The 15,042-nt window shown below is 44.8% G+C and overlaps 2 protein-coding genes across 4 annotated transcripts in view; both read right to left on the minus strand.

The window, feature by feature from the left end:
- Window positions 1-1,890: 1,890 nt before the first annotated feature.
- On the minus strand, window positions 1,891-11,114 carry LOC310785770 (palmitoyltransferase ZDHHC18-B-like). The gene is made up of 8 exons (XM_083646908.1): window positions 10,579-11,114; window positions 9,688-9,848; window positions 8,218-8,367; window positions 6,880-7,017; window positions 6,165-6,216; window positions 5,140-5,242; window positions 4,695-4,807; window positions 1,891-4,107 (listed from the first exon to the last, which is right to left on the minus strand). The coding sequence occupies exons 1-8, from the start codon at window positions 10,842-10,844 to the stop codon at window positions 3,927-3,929; spliced, it is 1,164 nt and encodes a 387-aa protein (XP_083503034.1). The 5' UTR covers window positions 10,845-11,114; the 3' UTR covers window positions 1,891-3,926.
- Window positions 11,115-12,892: 1,778 nt separating this feature from the next.
- LOC310785774 (major histocompatibility complex class I-related gene protein-like) overlaps window positions 12,893-15,042 on the minus strand; it is a 7,486-nt gene continuing 5,336 nt past the window's right edge. For all 3 annotated transcript variants that reach the window (XM_083646917.1, XM_083646916.1, XM_083646915.1), the window contains one exon: window positions 12,893-14,944. Coding sequence is in view for 1 of the 3 variants with exons in the window: in XM_083646916.1 (XP_083503042.1) it covers window positions 14,941-14,944 (4 nt within the window). In the remaining 2 variants the exon portion in view is untranslated. The remainder of the gene's footprint in view (window positions 14,945-15,042) is intronic.

Consider the following 15,042-nt stretch of genomic DNA (forward strand, 5'->3'; position numbering starts at 1 on the left):
CAGAGGGCGGACGAGACGAGACGGGATGAGGTGAGCAGAGAAAAGCGAGTGACGGCGAACGCAGTAGCAGCTGTGCAAGATGAGTCCGAGGACAATTGGGTCATGCAGGTTACCTATAGGTAGAGCAGAGGTAACCCTGCAGGTTACCTATAGGTAGAGCAGAGGTAACCCTGCAGGTTACCTATAGGTAGAGCAGAGATAACCCTGCAGGTTATCTATAGGTAGAGCAGAGGTAACCCTGCAGGTTACCTATAGGTAGAGCAGAGGTAACCCTGCAGGTTACCTATAGGTAGAGCAGAGGTAACCCTGCAGGTTATCTATAGGTAGAGCAGAGAGGTAACCCTGCAGGTTACCTATAGGTAGAGCAGAGAGGTAACCCTGCAGGTTACCTATAGGTAGAGCAGAGAGGTAACCCTGCAGGTTACCTATAGGTAGAGCAGAGAGGTAACCCTGCAGGTTACCTATAGGTAGAGCAGAGGTAACCCTGCAGGTTACCTATAGATAGAGCAGAGGTAACCCTGGGTGCAGACAGTGAAGGTCATGCACGTCATCTATAGTTAGAGCAGAGGTAACCCTGCAGGTTACCTATAGGTAGAGCAGGGGTAACCATGCAGGTTACCTATATGTAGAGCAGAGAGGTAACCCTGCAGGTTACCTATAGGTAGAGCAGAGGGGTAACCCTGCAGGTTACCTATAGGTAGAGCAGAGAGGTAACCCTGGGTGCAGTGAAGGTCATGCAGGTCACCTATAGGTAGACCAGAGAGGTAGCCCTGCAGGTTACCTATAGGTAGAGCAGAGAGGTAACCCTGCAGGTTACCTATAGGTAGAGCAGAGGTAACCCTGCAGGTTACCTATAGGTAGAGCAGAGAGGTAACCCTGCAGGTTACCTATAGGTAGAGCAGAGAGGTAACCCTGCAGGTTACCTATAGGTAGAGCAGAGGTAACCCTGCAGGTTACCTATAGGTCGAGCAGAGAGGTAACCCTGCAGGTTACCTATAGTTAGAGCAGAAAGGTAACCCTGCAGGTTACCTATAGGTAGAGCAGAGAGGTAACCCTGCAGGTTACCTACTGTATAGTTACAGCAGAAAGGTAACCCTGCAGGGTAGAGCAGAGAGGTAACCCTGCAGGTTACCTATAGGTAGAGCAGAGAGGTAACCCTGCAGGTTACCTATAGGTAGAGCAGAGGTAACCCTGCAGGTTACCTATAGGTAGAGCAGAGAGGTAACCCTGCAGGTTACCTATAGTTAGAGCAGAAAGGTAACCCTGCAGGTTACCTATAGGTAGAGCAGAGAGGTAACCCTGCAGGTTACCTACTGTATAGTTAGAGCAGAGAGGTAACCCTGCAGGTTACCTATAGGTAGAGCAGAGAGGTAACCCTGCAGGTTACCTATAGGTAGAGCAGAGAGGTAACCCTGGGTGCAGTGAACGCTAACAGTACTCATCCTTTTTGTGATAATTTTTAGGGTATGAATGAAGAGACATTAACACTACAGCCTGGTTACTCTGCACTAACCCTGTCTCATCAGCCCATGCAGGAACGACAAAGTTCAGACAACTCTTCTCGTAGTGTCGGTGATGGGACACGGGCACAGAGACAGACGGTACACACTGGGTTGATGGACACATGGTGGACTTATTGACACTGGGAACTGTTGGGTTTGTTCGGAGCGTTTCTTCACTTGGAAAAGTGGTGGACAAACACAAATATACTCGAAGATGATGAAAAATGAATATCTTGTGGGTGATGGGTGGAAACAAAAAGAAAAAAGAAAGAAAAAGGAAAGAAAAGAAAAGAAAATTAGAGAAGAGAAGGAAAAATGAGTACACATGTGATGCATTGCATGAATAAATGCATGTTTATTACAATTTTACTGTAAAATATGAGACTTATTAAGTTTCAGATACTGACAAAATAGAAATATGTAAATACAGGATGGACAAAATGACAAATGATACAAAACAGCATGGAACATAAATGATACAAAACAGCATGGAACATAAATGAGAAATAATATTGACTGGCTTGATGTTGACAAAGTGACATCAATTTGATGCAAACATGACTGATAAAAAATGACAGACTAGAAGAATGTAACACACCCTGCATAAGACGAGGAAGGACCCTTAGCTTCACTCACAATTTCTCCACTGTACCAAATGCATTTGGGAAGGATCTATTTTCAGCCACTGGCCGAAGCCAAAGCAACAATAAAAGACATTTAAAAGCAGAAGCACTCCAGCTGCTCTCACTTCAGCTTATTCTGTACAAAGAAAAGTAAGACACTTATATAAGATGTACTTTTGAGTTTTATAGTTGTTTTGTTCCAATGTTTAGTCTTGGTGTAAACCAGGGGTTTCCAAACTTAAAGAATGCCGCGGCCCACTTTGAAATGTGAAAATGTTCCGGGGCCCACCCAAACCCTTTAATCACAACTCTGATCAACACACGAGACTAAGATGATGTATTTCCCTATATGTTGGGGGATATATATATATCCCTATATATATGGGGGATATGTATATATACGTATATATATATATATATATATATATATATAGCCAACATTTTCTCCCCACTTACTCATCAGAAGTATGTGTGTATAATGCATACACACATTTGTTGAGACAGAATGTGATGAGCAACAAAAGAAGAAATCAATCCACAAGTTATTAATGCTAGGCTGTGAAAAATGCTACCTTATCTGTAAAGGGGAGACTGGTGGGTACATTCAGATAGATTGAGCTCATAATAAATTGGGTCAAGGGACCCCTTTGAAATACTTTTCCCTCGACAAAATCTAACCTACGTTTGGAGCGTTATTTAGCCCCCTTCCTGACAGGCTAGCATACTATGCTTGGTACCAATAGATGCCTAGTTTCTTCTGATAACAGGATCTCCACTGTAGCTTTAAAAATTATCTACAGCCATTTGATTGCCCGCGAAAATCGGCAGTGTTGGCGGACCACTCGCGGCCCACCTGCAGTACCTCCACGGCCCACTAGTAGGCTGCGGCCCACAGTTTCGGAATCACTGGTGTAAACGAAACAAACAGAAAAAAAGTTTGTTGATATGTGCTATGGCCAGAGTACCCTGAGTACCCTTCTTACCCTGAGTCAACCTATGGTATAGGAACGAAATACTGAGGCACTGATTGTGGCTGACGATGAAAAAATATACTATAAAAAAAAGTTATTGGCCGGGTTTCCCAAAAGCTTCTTAGCGCTAAGAAGCTTCTTAGACCCCTCCCGTGGAGCCTTAAGAAGGGTCTAAGAAGCTTCTTAGCGCTAAGAAGCTTTTGGGAAACCCAGCCATTGTCATTCCCCATTTCACAGAAGAAAAAGGCACCTGGGAATTTCCATGAGGCATACAACCATTGAGCTAATCACAAGTTGTTTGAAAGAAAATGCTACTTAAATGATTTGTTCTGCATGTTTTACATCACCTACGTTGAAGTGTGTGCATGAATTTGCTAAGTGGAATTCGTTTGATTGGTTGCAGTGCATGCTGGGGGAAGAGACAAAAACAGCCAATCCATGGTCGTTTGGAGTTTCGGGTTCATATCTGTTCAGGGTGTCACTTCTAGCAGTAAGCAAGCCAACATGAGGTTCTTGAAAGGGGTTTGACAACGCAAGATTCGCTTCATCCATTTCCAATGCATCAGTCGCATTTAGCTTTTATCCATACGCCAACTTACCCATCCTCCTCCAAGCGTGAACACTTTTTGTGATATTTGGAGGTTTTTTTTCTTTTCTTTTTTTCTGGTGTTTCCATTCAGGTTTTCATGCGCAAATTGAAATTTTGCATAAAAACAGGTGGATGGAAGCCCACCTTCAGCAGCAGTCAGAAGGTGGGGGTTTGAGGCTATACAGCAGGCAGCAGAGCTGTGTTGGGGGTTTGAGGCTATACAGCAGGCAGCAGAGCTGTGTCAGGCAGAGGAGGAGCTGTGGTGGGAATCGGGAGGTTGGGGAACAGGAGAGGGGGCGAACTGGGACGAGCCGCCTACCACGTTGATCTGGTTTTTAGTGGCTGGAGGGGGCACCTCCGTCTGCACAGCGCCCGCCCGCGGCGACTCCTCCGTGGGCAGCAAGCCTCGTCTGTCGATCAAGCTGGAAAACAGGGCAAAATGGAGGAAGATTGAGGTCAGGGGTCACGGTTAAGCCTCATTCATATATCTAAAAGAAAAAAGCCAAGTCGAGTCGTATACATGCGCCCAAACCACTTCTGTCTGGACGACGTGATTAGATGCTGTGTGGGGCGGTCTACATTTTGGCGAGGGAAAATAGAAAAATATGTTTTTAATGGTATACTTGAGACACAGGTGTAAATGCTATCTGGCTAAACCATATACATACTAGATATGAGTCACATGTTAATGACAGCTGTAAATGGGGCTTTTTCAAGTGGGCTAAATTTTCAGTTGTAAGTCAAAGCTACATGTGAGATGTCACTAGGTCTGAGCGATATGGACAAAATCAAATATCACAATATTTTTTTGACCAGATACCTCTATGGATATTGTGACAATATTGTAGGGGTTCCTATTGGTGCTTTCACAAAACACAATGATATTTTTAATAAATAATCATCAGTAATGTGGATATGATGACTAAGTGGGTAAAGGCAAATTAATAGAACAGTCATGATGAATTCATACTGTATATAATATATATATGATATAGCATGTGGGGCTAACCTGGGTGGCATGGGTCCACAGAGCACAGAGCAGCAGTTGATGAAGATGTTTGTGTGACTGTATGGGTTGGAGGCATCTTCTGCACCACTCTTCCCCGACCAGGAGCCTTTAATCTGGAGAAAGTCACATATTCGCTGGATATGAGACATATTTGTAAGTATTTGTAAAAAAAAAATGCGGGTATAAAGAAAATATTTTTTCGATGTCGTTTTTTAAAGTTTTGGTCCCAGTGAAATGTTCTATGGTCTCTCCAGATTCTAAATATAGCTGAACCGTTTGGTTTGACCAAGTACAACTATTTTTATACTCATTTTTATGAAATGTCTATGGGGAAAATAAATTGCGGAAGAAAATCTCTGGTACAGCGCTGAAGCAGGAAGTGACGTTCACCTTGGCTCTCTATACTGTTCATAGCCAAACAACATTGAAGTCAAAAAGGACTCACATCTTCATTAGTGGTCAAGTTGGAAGCGACCAGGTATGTATGGAAGCCCGAGAGGCCCAAGATGGACCAGACGGAGAAGAAACAGATCACCAGTTCCACGGCAGTGCAGGAGGGGAGGTGGGGTCAAGGACAGCAGCAGCATTTTGGGAGTGGACAACCACTCACTGACAGCAAACATTCACTTTTCAAGTGTTTGGGTTAAGTGTGACACAGGTACACAGCTAGGAGATGTTTGGGTTAAGTTAAGTGTGACACAGGTACACAGCTAGGAGATGTTTGGGTTAAGTGTGACACAGGTACACAGCTAGGAGATGTTTGGGTTAAGTGTGACACAGGTACACAGCTAGGAGATGTTTGGGTTAAGTGTGACACAGGTACACAGCTAGGAGATGTTTGGGTTAAGTGTGACACAGGTACACAGCTAGGAGATGTTTGGGTTAAGTGTGACACAGGTACACAGCTAGGAGATGTTTGGGTTAAGTGTGACACAGGTACACAGCTAGGAGATGTTTGGGTTAAGTGTGACACAGGTACACAGCTAGGATATGTTTGGGTTAAGTGTGACACAGGTACACAGCTAGAAGATGTTTGGGTTAAGTGTGACACAGGTACACAGCTAGGAGATGTTTGGGTTAAGTGTGACACAGGCACACAGCTAGGAGATGTTTGGGTTAAGTGTGACACAGGTACAGAGCTAGGAGATGTTTGGGTTAAGTGTGACACAGGTACACAGCTAGGAGATGTTTGGGTTAAGTGTGACACAGGTACACAGCTAGGAGATGTTTGGGTTAAGTGTGACACAGGTACACAGCTAGGAGATGTTTGGGTTAAGTGTGACACAGGTACACAGGTAGGAGATGTTTGGGTTAAGTGTGACACAGGTACACAGCTAGGAGATGTTTGGGTTAAGTGTGACACAGCCACACAGCTAGGAGATGTTTGGGTTAAGTGTGACACAGGTACACAGCTAGGAGATGTTTGGGTTAAGTGTGACACAGGTACACAGCTAGGAGAAAAAAGGATATCTGCCTGGACTCTCCTGGAGAGCAAACACCACGCCTCTTCCACCTTGTGCCCCTGGAAAAGAAGGACACATAATATAGCTGCATACAGACATGAAGTGCGTTTCAAACAAGAGTTTCCACACCTTCTGAAACATCCAATTCAAGCACTTTCAAAGGACTTTCCAGGCCCAATTCCCTCAAATTCAAGGACCCAGCACAGCATAGTGTGAGACACGGATCAAGGTTCATTACTGTTACAACAATCGAATTGCAGGATGGCAGGGGCAGAGGGCTGAAAATTGGCATGGAGGTGTGTATGTGTGTGTGTGCGCGTGTGTGCAGAAGTGTGTGTGTGTGTGTGTGTGTGTTCATGCCAACTGGCTAAAGGAGGCGGTGTGGGACACATTTCTAAATGCAGGGTGGCAGAGGCAGAGTAGGGTGGGCTGCCCCTGCCACCCGGCATTTAGAAATGTGCATATGTGCCGTGGTCACAGCTGTTGCGGATTCACGCTTGTTTGATTGGTGGATAGTTTTATGGGAGGAGTTTGCAGCAGTTTGTTTTATTGGTGGATAGCTTCATGGGAGGAGTTTGCAGCAGCTTGTTTGATTGGTGGATAGCTTCATGGGAGGAGTTTGCAGCAGTTTGTTTTATTGGTGGATAGCTTCATGGGAGGAGTTTGCAGCAGTTTGTTTGATTGGTGGATAGCTTCATGGGAGTATGTGGCAGCGGACGTACTCAGAGCCAGGTGCGTGGTCACACAGCCGAAGATGAACGCTGTCAGGAAGGACAGTGAGACGATGAAGGTGTAGAAGAAGCGGTAGTTGCGTTTCCCCACACAGTTTCCCACCCAGGGACAGTGGTGATCAAATCGCTCTGCAAGACAAGAGAGGTGCGCCACCAATCAGACGTCATGGTGAACTGCGGCTGACAATTTAAGTTATTTGAATGAATATTGCGTAGGTGTGTGTCTGTAGGTCAGTGTGTAGGTGTGTGTCTGTAGGTCAGTGTGTAGGTGTGTGTCTGTAGGTCAGTGTGTAGGTGTGTGTGTGTAGGTGTGTGTCTGTAGGCTTACCAGAGTCCTGCGCGGGTCTGATTTTCAAGACCCGGTTCCGCCCGGCCCCGCGACGTGCAGTACCGACCCCGCTCCGCGAACCCGCACATATGATCAATCAGTACCGCAACCCACCCCGCCCCGCAGACATGAGACCCGCCCCCCGACCCGGAACCGCATATATATAATAACCGTTACTCTGCAGTGCAAACATTTTGTAGTGAACCAAACGAAACTGCCACCGTTTCACACGAGAGGCGAACAGCAGTCTTTCTGGCCGAGACTCGTCAGCTGATGTACGTTAATTAGCTTTTAGCAGCTGCTAGCTCACTAACCAGCTGGATAGCTCTGCTATCAGACACACAGACAGTTACAGCAAGCAAAGTGACTTACCAGCTATTTCCAATATGTCCGGTATAATCCATACTGCCTTTATGATCGCTGTTGCAGGAACGTAAATCCACGTTGGGATGAGACCTCTCCACTTTCACGCTATCCATCCATGACATGTTCTTGCCTGTTGCTATGAAAACAGCCAGTGTGTATGTTTGACTGGAAGCTAACGTTAGCCTACTATATTATCTGTCCGACTCGTATTGTCTCCAATCAATCACCTTGACCGCAGCTGAGTTTTGAATGTTTTGTGCAGTCCATATAGCGTCACACATTGCACAGTATGCGCATACTTGAAACGATGCCGGTTATGTAAACAAACTGCGAAAACGTGCGTCAGAAACTTTTCTCCTGTTCGAGTCAGACCAACTGCCAGACACCCCCCCTGCCAGACACCCCCCCCCCTGCCAGACACACCCCCTGCCTCCATCTGAGTGCAACAGAAAAACATACAAGGCTCATACGTTGTCGTTGTTCCACCCGCCGCCCGTCCGCATTTATTAATTTTTACCCGCCGCCCGACCCACCAATTTACAGAAGTGTATTTTTTACCCGCCCCCCGCGTTTGTTTGCGGGTACCCGGCGGGGCCCCGCGGAACCCCGACCCGGTGCAGGACTCTGAGGCTTACCCACACAGTTGTCACACAGGCTGCAGTGGGAGGTGCGCGGGGGCCTGAACATCTTGCAGGTGAAGCAGTACTTGAGCTTCACCACCTGCTGGTTGATGAGCACCTCCTTGGTGCGCGGCGGCGGCCGGTAGCTGCTGTTTCCTGTGTTATCTGCCGAGGAGAGAGGGAGGTCACGAGGAGAGAGGGAGGTCACGAGGAGAGAGGGAGGTCACAAATATCGGCATCGGCCCGAAACTAACATTTCTGCCGATATGAGAGGCCGATAATATTACAATAAATTTGATAATATTAATTATTATTAATTATAATCAGTTAAGCCTGTTTAAGTAGGATGCATTTTGCAGTTTTGTTGGAAAGAAAATGTAACATAAATAAAAAAATATGGCATGTTTTACATAACCTAAGTTGAAGTAGTTTTCTTATTTTGCCCATATGAAGGTTCTTGTCAATGGCAAAACAAATCTAACAGTCCGGAAATAAGTACGGCCAAAGTCAGGAGGGAAGCGCTTTAGAAGGGAACAGAACACCAGAACCACCCTGATGGCTTCCAGTGTGACATTCATTAGATGGAGTCACGGGAATCGACTCTATGAAAAATTCTACGTGATGTGTCTAAGTATATGGCTCATTAAAATGAGAGACTGCGTTCCTGTGGAGCTTTGTTTACATGTTGGCGTGAGGGAGGAGAATAGTCTACGCGAGCAGAATGACGTCCTCTCAACCGTGAATTAGGCTCTGAGGAAAAGCATGTGGAAGCACTGATGACAGCGCCAGCCACTGTAATTAGAGTGGAATGTCCTTTAATTTGGCCCCAGCTGAACAGCAGTGACCAGAAGCTAACTCACAAAACCAAAGCTCTTCTAAACATCCTTAATGAGGGATGAGCGATAAAGCAGACTTTGCTTTTAGGGCATGATTGACAGGCCGCCTGTCCAGTAGTCTCGCTTGTCAGACCATCTCTGTTGGCTAGCGGGGGGGGAAAGGCTCTGTTTATCTTTACAACCATCCACTGAAAGCACCGAGCAGGCCTGCTTTATTGCACAATCCAAATATTCGTCAAAACTTGGCATTTTCAGCGTGTAGCAACAAGCTAGCGTAGCGTTGTTGTTTCGCAGCAACAGAGGCATTTGAGAGCGACAGACTCGACACGCAGGGAGCGCAAAGGAAGTCCATAAATGATTGGAGCTGGTCGGAGCCAATGGCAGAGCTCGGCACCAACGGTAGTCCCGCAACCTGCTTCCAGGAAGTCAGACTACCTGTCCAGTGATCACGCAGCTCGCCGATCAGGGACCAATAGCAGGTGGCGCTGAGGCTCTGTGGGAAACCCCTGATCTCACGCTAAGCTGCTTCTGGCTCCAAATAACCAAGATGGCGGCGGTCAAACTGCCAAGCTTGAGGCTTCAAAATGGGAGTGGGGGTGGCTACAATACATCCATATTTTGATTCAGTCGTCTATGGCTTGAACCTTACCGATCTGCCTCTCGATGTCTGCGGCCTCGTCCGGCGTGGCTCTGGGCAGGATGCCCGGGTCAGAGAGGCTGGTCTGGAGCAGGGTGATGACCACAAACACAAAGAGCACTCCTCCAATGGCAGGGATGCAGCTGGTCAGGTGTTTGACCAGGAAGGGGCAGCTGTGGTCCATGGAGCAACCATAGAGAGAGAGAATCGCACAAGTCACACATCACAAATCCTGCATCCAACTACTACACCTAAAACTCCTCCTGCTTAGGGGGAAGATAGAACACCACTGACTGCTTTTTAATCACCATCTTAATCCCTGGAGACAAAACACACATTTCACCATTCAGTTGTAGGAGGAATGCTGTTTCCCCACTCTTAATATTCATGGCGGTTCCAGCATGCTATGATTTCAAATAAGGTTGCATTACTGCCGCTGCACATTGGCAGCCCAGATGTTTTTGAGCAAATTTACATCCAAAATAGGTACCGTTTCTTTTCTGCCAAACTCCATTCAGAGATCTGGCCTTTTAAAAGAGGATGTGAAACATTTGATCATATGACTCTAGTTCATTTGCATCTCACCTCAGAGACAGGACACGGGCACTCCTTGATGATGTCACTAGGTTGACGGTACAGTACAGTACAATACAGTGGAGTACAGGCTAGTTAGGTGTTGGTAGTACGGATTTTGATTCTGACTTGGATTGTGGTTGTTTTGATTCATCAAACGTTCAAAATCCTTACTACTACAGTCAACCTAGTTGGCGAAAAGTAAATGTTGTTCACCCATATTGTAAAGTGTCACCATGATGGTCAGCTACATTGTCATTGTACTCTTTAGCTCGGTCGTGTTGGGGGACAGGACAGCTGTAGACCTATCGATAATGAAAAGACACTCACTCAAATACAAAGAATAATCCACTTGTGAGGAGGATCAGGCCCAGGGTGAGGGGCAGCACGCCGCTCTGCCGGGCCGTTATGAGCCGTCCGTCGCAGTAGAAGCGGTTCTTTCCGGGGAACACTTCCCACTTTCTCCGCGGTCTCCTCGCCTCCCTCTCCCCGGCCTCGGCGTGCCCGTTCCCGGTGACGGGCTGAGGCGTAGGGGTCGGCGTGGTGGTTGTGGACAGTGCCTGCGGGTCGATCTGCTGATACTCGCACTGTTTCATGGTTTATATCGCAGAGTCGCTGCTCTGTCCCAGTGAGGCAATTTGGTCATGCCACAGAGCAAGCTAGCTAAACCTGTGCTATCCAAATAACATGGGCACTCCATGCGCGCAATTACGCACGCCTTACTTTCCATTATTATCATCCATGTAGCTTCAAACAGCTGTCTACACACCCATAGCTAACACGATTCCAATAAGCTAGAGCCTGCTGGGCAGTGTTGGCTAGTTAGCTTTGTCATCCAGAATTAGCTAGCGATAGCCAGCTATCGGACCACCACAATAAACTCAAAAGTAACGTTATGTCGCGACCTTGTTAGCTTTAACGTACTGATGATGATCTCGGTAACGTTAACTTTCGAAATGGCAATAACGTCACGTTCTCATACCATGATTCTTTCTTGGCAGGTAGCTAGCTGTGTTGTGTGTCACATCAAACACGCCTTCCAGACTCAAGCAAGCAGCACCGGCCGGGGCCATTGCAGACCACGCCCCTATGTACAGAGCACGCCCATAGGCGAGAAACAATTTAGTCTCGTGTGTAATACAGGATTTCTCCACTAGATGGCGCATCGACTACACAATTGAATTAGCCTTTCTTTCACCTGAAGCTTTAAATGAGGAGGCAGGCACATCTTCATCATCTTGCAATGTAATGCGTGCCATGTTTTTTGAATTGCATGAACATTCGTATGTTTTCTAATTTATTCAAGCCTTTATTCATATTTGATTGCTTTACCCAGAACCAATGCAGCAGGCCTACTTTGTCAAGTTGAACTCAAGTGACACGACAATAGTGGAGAACGTGCCTTTCAGGACATTGATTGTGACATTTCAGGAATTAAAGAATAGGTTTAATCCATCCAGTTCTTCATGTTAACATCTGGAACAAGTATTCACCCAGTAAGTGAAACCAAAGTCAAATCCAGAGCCATATAGTCCCAGTCTTGTCTACGCTTATACATTTGAATATGTACACCAAAGATGTCTTGTACAATAATATTTTCAGTGTCTTTAGGTGAGGGACCTATTTGGTAAGTTAGCTCTACACTGAGCATTTAGGCTATCAGTTACATGGTGGATCTAGAAAAGTGGGGCTAAAATGACCTGGCTCTGATCACTGACCTATATTAATACAGTCAATGGCTCTGATCCAGCCCAGAACCTTGGAGAAAAACAGGAGAAACCAGGCAGACCACCAGACTACGTGTGGCTCTCCTGTGCCTTCAAATGCTGATGGGTGAAACATTTAAACAGCCCAGTATTCAAACAAGTTGGCAATGTGTGAGCACTGGTGGTATAGTGGAAAGCAGCTGCTTCCCACACAGCCAGCCATTCCCAGCCAGTATACATTAATTTAACTGTTGATATGAACAGAAAATAACCTGTTATGGAATATACAACAATTAATTATTATTAGAGAAGGATTTCAAGTGTTTCCACTGTCTTATCTCCCCTCAGTGATGTCATACTGTAGTGACCCCATACTGTAGTGATGTGTTGTCATACTGTAGTGATGTCATACAGTACTGAGTCTTATCTGATGACATCAGTCTTTTTAGATGGAGGCTAATGTTAGCAGCTCAGTAGCTGTGACTGTTTTCATACTGGGGAGTTACTGGATCATTTAGCAGCAGTCTGCTGCTGTCTCATGTTCCAGTTTGTGTTAACAGAGTTCATTAAAGGAACAGTTCACCCAAAAATGAACATTAGTCATCATCTCCTCCCCCTCATGCCAGTTGAAACACAGGTGAAGTTTATAGGGAGGTTGAAAAGCAGCATGTGATGAACAGCATAAGAGAGCAGAAACACACAGGAGTCATAATAATAATAATATACATTTGAAAAGAAAAAAGCAACATAGAAGAATATTAGCAATGTTTGTGTTTTCATCGAGGTATCACAAAGTTAATTTGGTCTTATTTAATAGACCCACTATACTGAAATATAACAAATACATGTGCATGCATGATATTCTTTGAATGCATGAATCATCCTTTGGTTATGATCCACAAATACACAAATAAATAAACAACTTATGTTTTCAGAAACATTTAATTTATTAATCAAACTCTATTTCATTCAAGTTGTGCCAACAAGAAAGATGCTGTAGCATAAAACTCTTTAACCGCTTATAAATCTCCACTCTCACTCTCTCTCTCTCGCTCGCACACACACACACTCACACGCACACACACACACACGCTCGCACACACACGCACACACACACACACACACACACATACACACACACACACACACACACACACACACTTGCACGCACACACAGACACACACATACACACACAGACACACATGAACAGTTTACAACAACACATTTTAAATAAAAACAGCATTATTCATTAAACCATCTACACAAAATATCTGACTGTATAATTTCCTAGAAAATAAGGGAGGAATCCTGTTCACCAAATACAAAGTTTAAAAAACAACTATTGAAAACGCACTAATATACAAAAAGCTGTACAGATTGGAGATAATTTCCACAGCATTATAGAGATTTGAACGGCTTTACAATGACAGAGCAGAGCACTGAGCCACAGCAGCAACCAGGATAACTGAACTGAAGCAAAACAAACTCAACATGTGAGATTTATAAAATCAGCAGTGAAAAAGAAAATCACTGATCAATTCACAGCTGATTATAAACTCAAAGACACCAGATATTGTTGCTGAATTGACAAAGCTAAATGCAGTGTGTGTCAGCATGCTAAAGGAAGTGTCCTTTCTGTTTGTTCTCTCATCATGTGTTTGCTCTCTGCCAGGGTTGGGAGCGTTACTTTAAAAATGTAATCAGATACAATTACTAATTACCTGTTCAAAATTGTAATCAGTAACGGTCATCCGAGTATCACAATATTAAGGTAATGTAACTGATTACTTTGTGCTACTTTTGGATGACTTTTGAACAGATTTCCTGCATTTGACTACTGGAGTCTGGAGTCATGCTCCTCAGAGGGACATTTCCCCCCCAAAAACCAGCTCTATCAGACGTTATGTGTTGGTTACAGCAGCTTTCAGTCTATCTATCTGTGTCGCCTCTTCTCCCATTAATATTAATACAAAGTGAAAAATAACACAATGTCAGCTAGTGTGACTGGCTGCAGACTATGATGTCACAAACTGTCAGCTGGTGCGACTGGCTGCAGACTATGATGTCACAAACTGTCAGCTGGAGCGACTGGCTGCAGACTATGATGTCACAAACTGTCAGCTGGAGCGACTGGCTGCAGACTATGATGTCACAAACTGTCAGCTGGAGCGACTAGCTGCAGACTATGATGTCACAAACTGTCAGCTGGTGCGACTGGCTACAGACTATGATGTCACAAACTGTCAGCTGGAGCGACTGGCTGCAGACTATGATGTCACAAACTGTCGTGAAACCAGGTTGGACCAGAGTGGTGTTGTTAGAGGCAAGTGTTGTGATGTGTGTGCATCGTTCTTTATTTTAAAATCTATTATAAAATTGTAATCCTGCTGGTAATCCAGATGTTTACTCCATGGAACTGTATCTTGATTACATATTTTTTTCAGTAACTGTAAGGGATTACAGTTACTGTTTTTTTCTTTTTCTTTGTAATCTGATTACATAATCCCATTACATGTACTGTAATCCGTTACTTCCCCAGGCCTGGTCTCTGCTAGCTGCTGTAGTAAATCCTCTCCCCAAAAAAGCTGAGCAGAAACAGCTGTAGCAGCATCAGTTACTCTGCTGATGTAGCTCCTCCTACAGAGGAGGTTTACCTGTACAGTCATGCTGCTGCCATTCAGTTAGCAAACAACTAGCTGCATTTAATAGCATCAACAATCCAGTATGGAGGGAGGAGTCAAACACTAATGAAGAAACATGAACCAAGAAGAAGCAACCAGATATTCTTCTTTGGTGAGTAAATCAATACAAATTTTAACAATTGAATTTCTCCCACAATATTCTGTCCAATCATATAACTTTGACTCTCAGTGAGTCAATCAAACAAGTTTAGTTAATGTGCACTTTTTGTCCCAAACTAGAAACAACTGCTGTAATTGATCTTGATGATGCGTCAGTTCACCGTCCTCTTCTCATCTCCACTGGTCACCTGTCAAGACAGATGAACAGACAGACAAGCTGAAATATTGAACTTATTATTGTTCACACTGTGCAGTCTATTTGCTTTCATATTGTATGGGATATTCA

Source organism: Poromitra crassiceps (assembly GCF_964638095.1).
Source record: "Poromitra crassiceps genome assembly, chromosome: 11".
Lineage (NCBI taxonomy): Eukaryota > Metazoa > Chordata > Actinopteri > Beryciformes > Melamphaidae > Poromitra > Poromitra crassiceps.

What these genes read in the sequence shown, in the direction of transcription:
- LOC310785770 (XM_083646908.1), bottom strand. Translation starts at nt 10,844, where the DNA reads ATGAAACAGTGCGAGTATCAGCAGATCGACCCGCAGGCACTGTCCACA. An exon ending in CCTGTGTGACAACTGTGTGG is followed by an intron (nt 7,018 to 8,217) that starts GTAAGCCTCAGA and finishes CTTGTCTTGCAG; the next exon opens with AGCGATTTGATCACCACTGT. An exon ending in ACTTGACCACTAATGAAGAT is followed by an intron (nt 4,808 to 5,139) that starts GTGAGTCCTTTT and finishes GACTTTCTCCAG; the next exon opens with ATTAAAGGCTCCTGGTCGGG.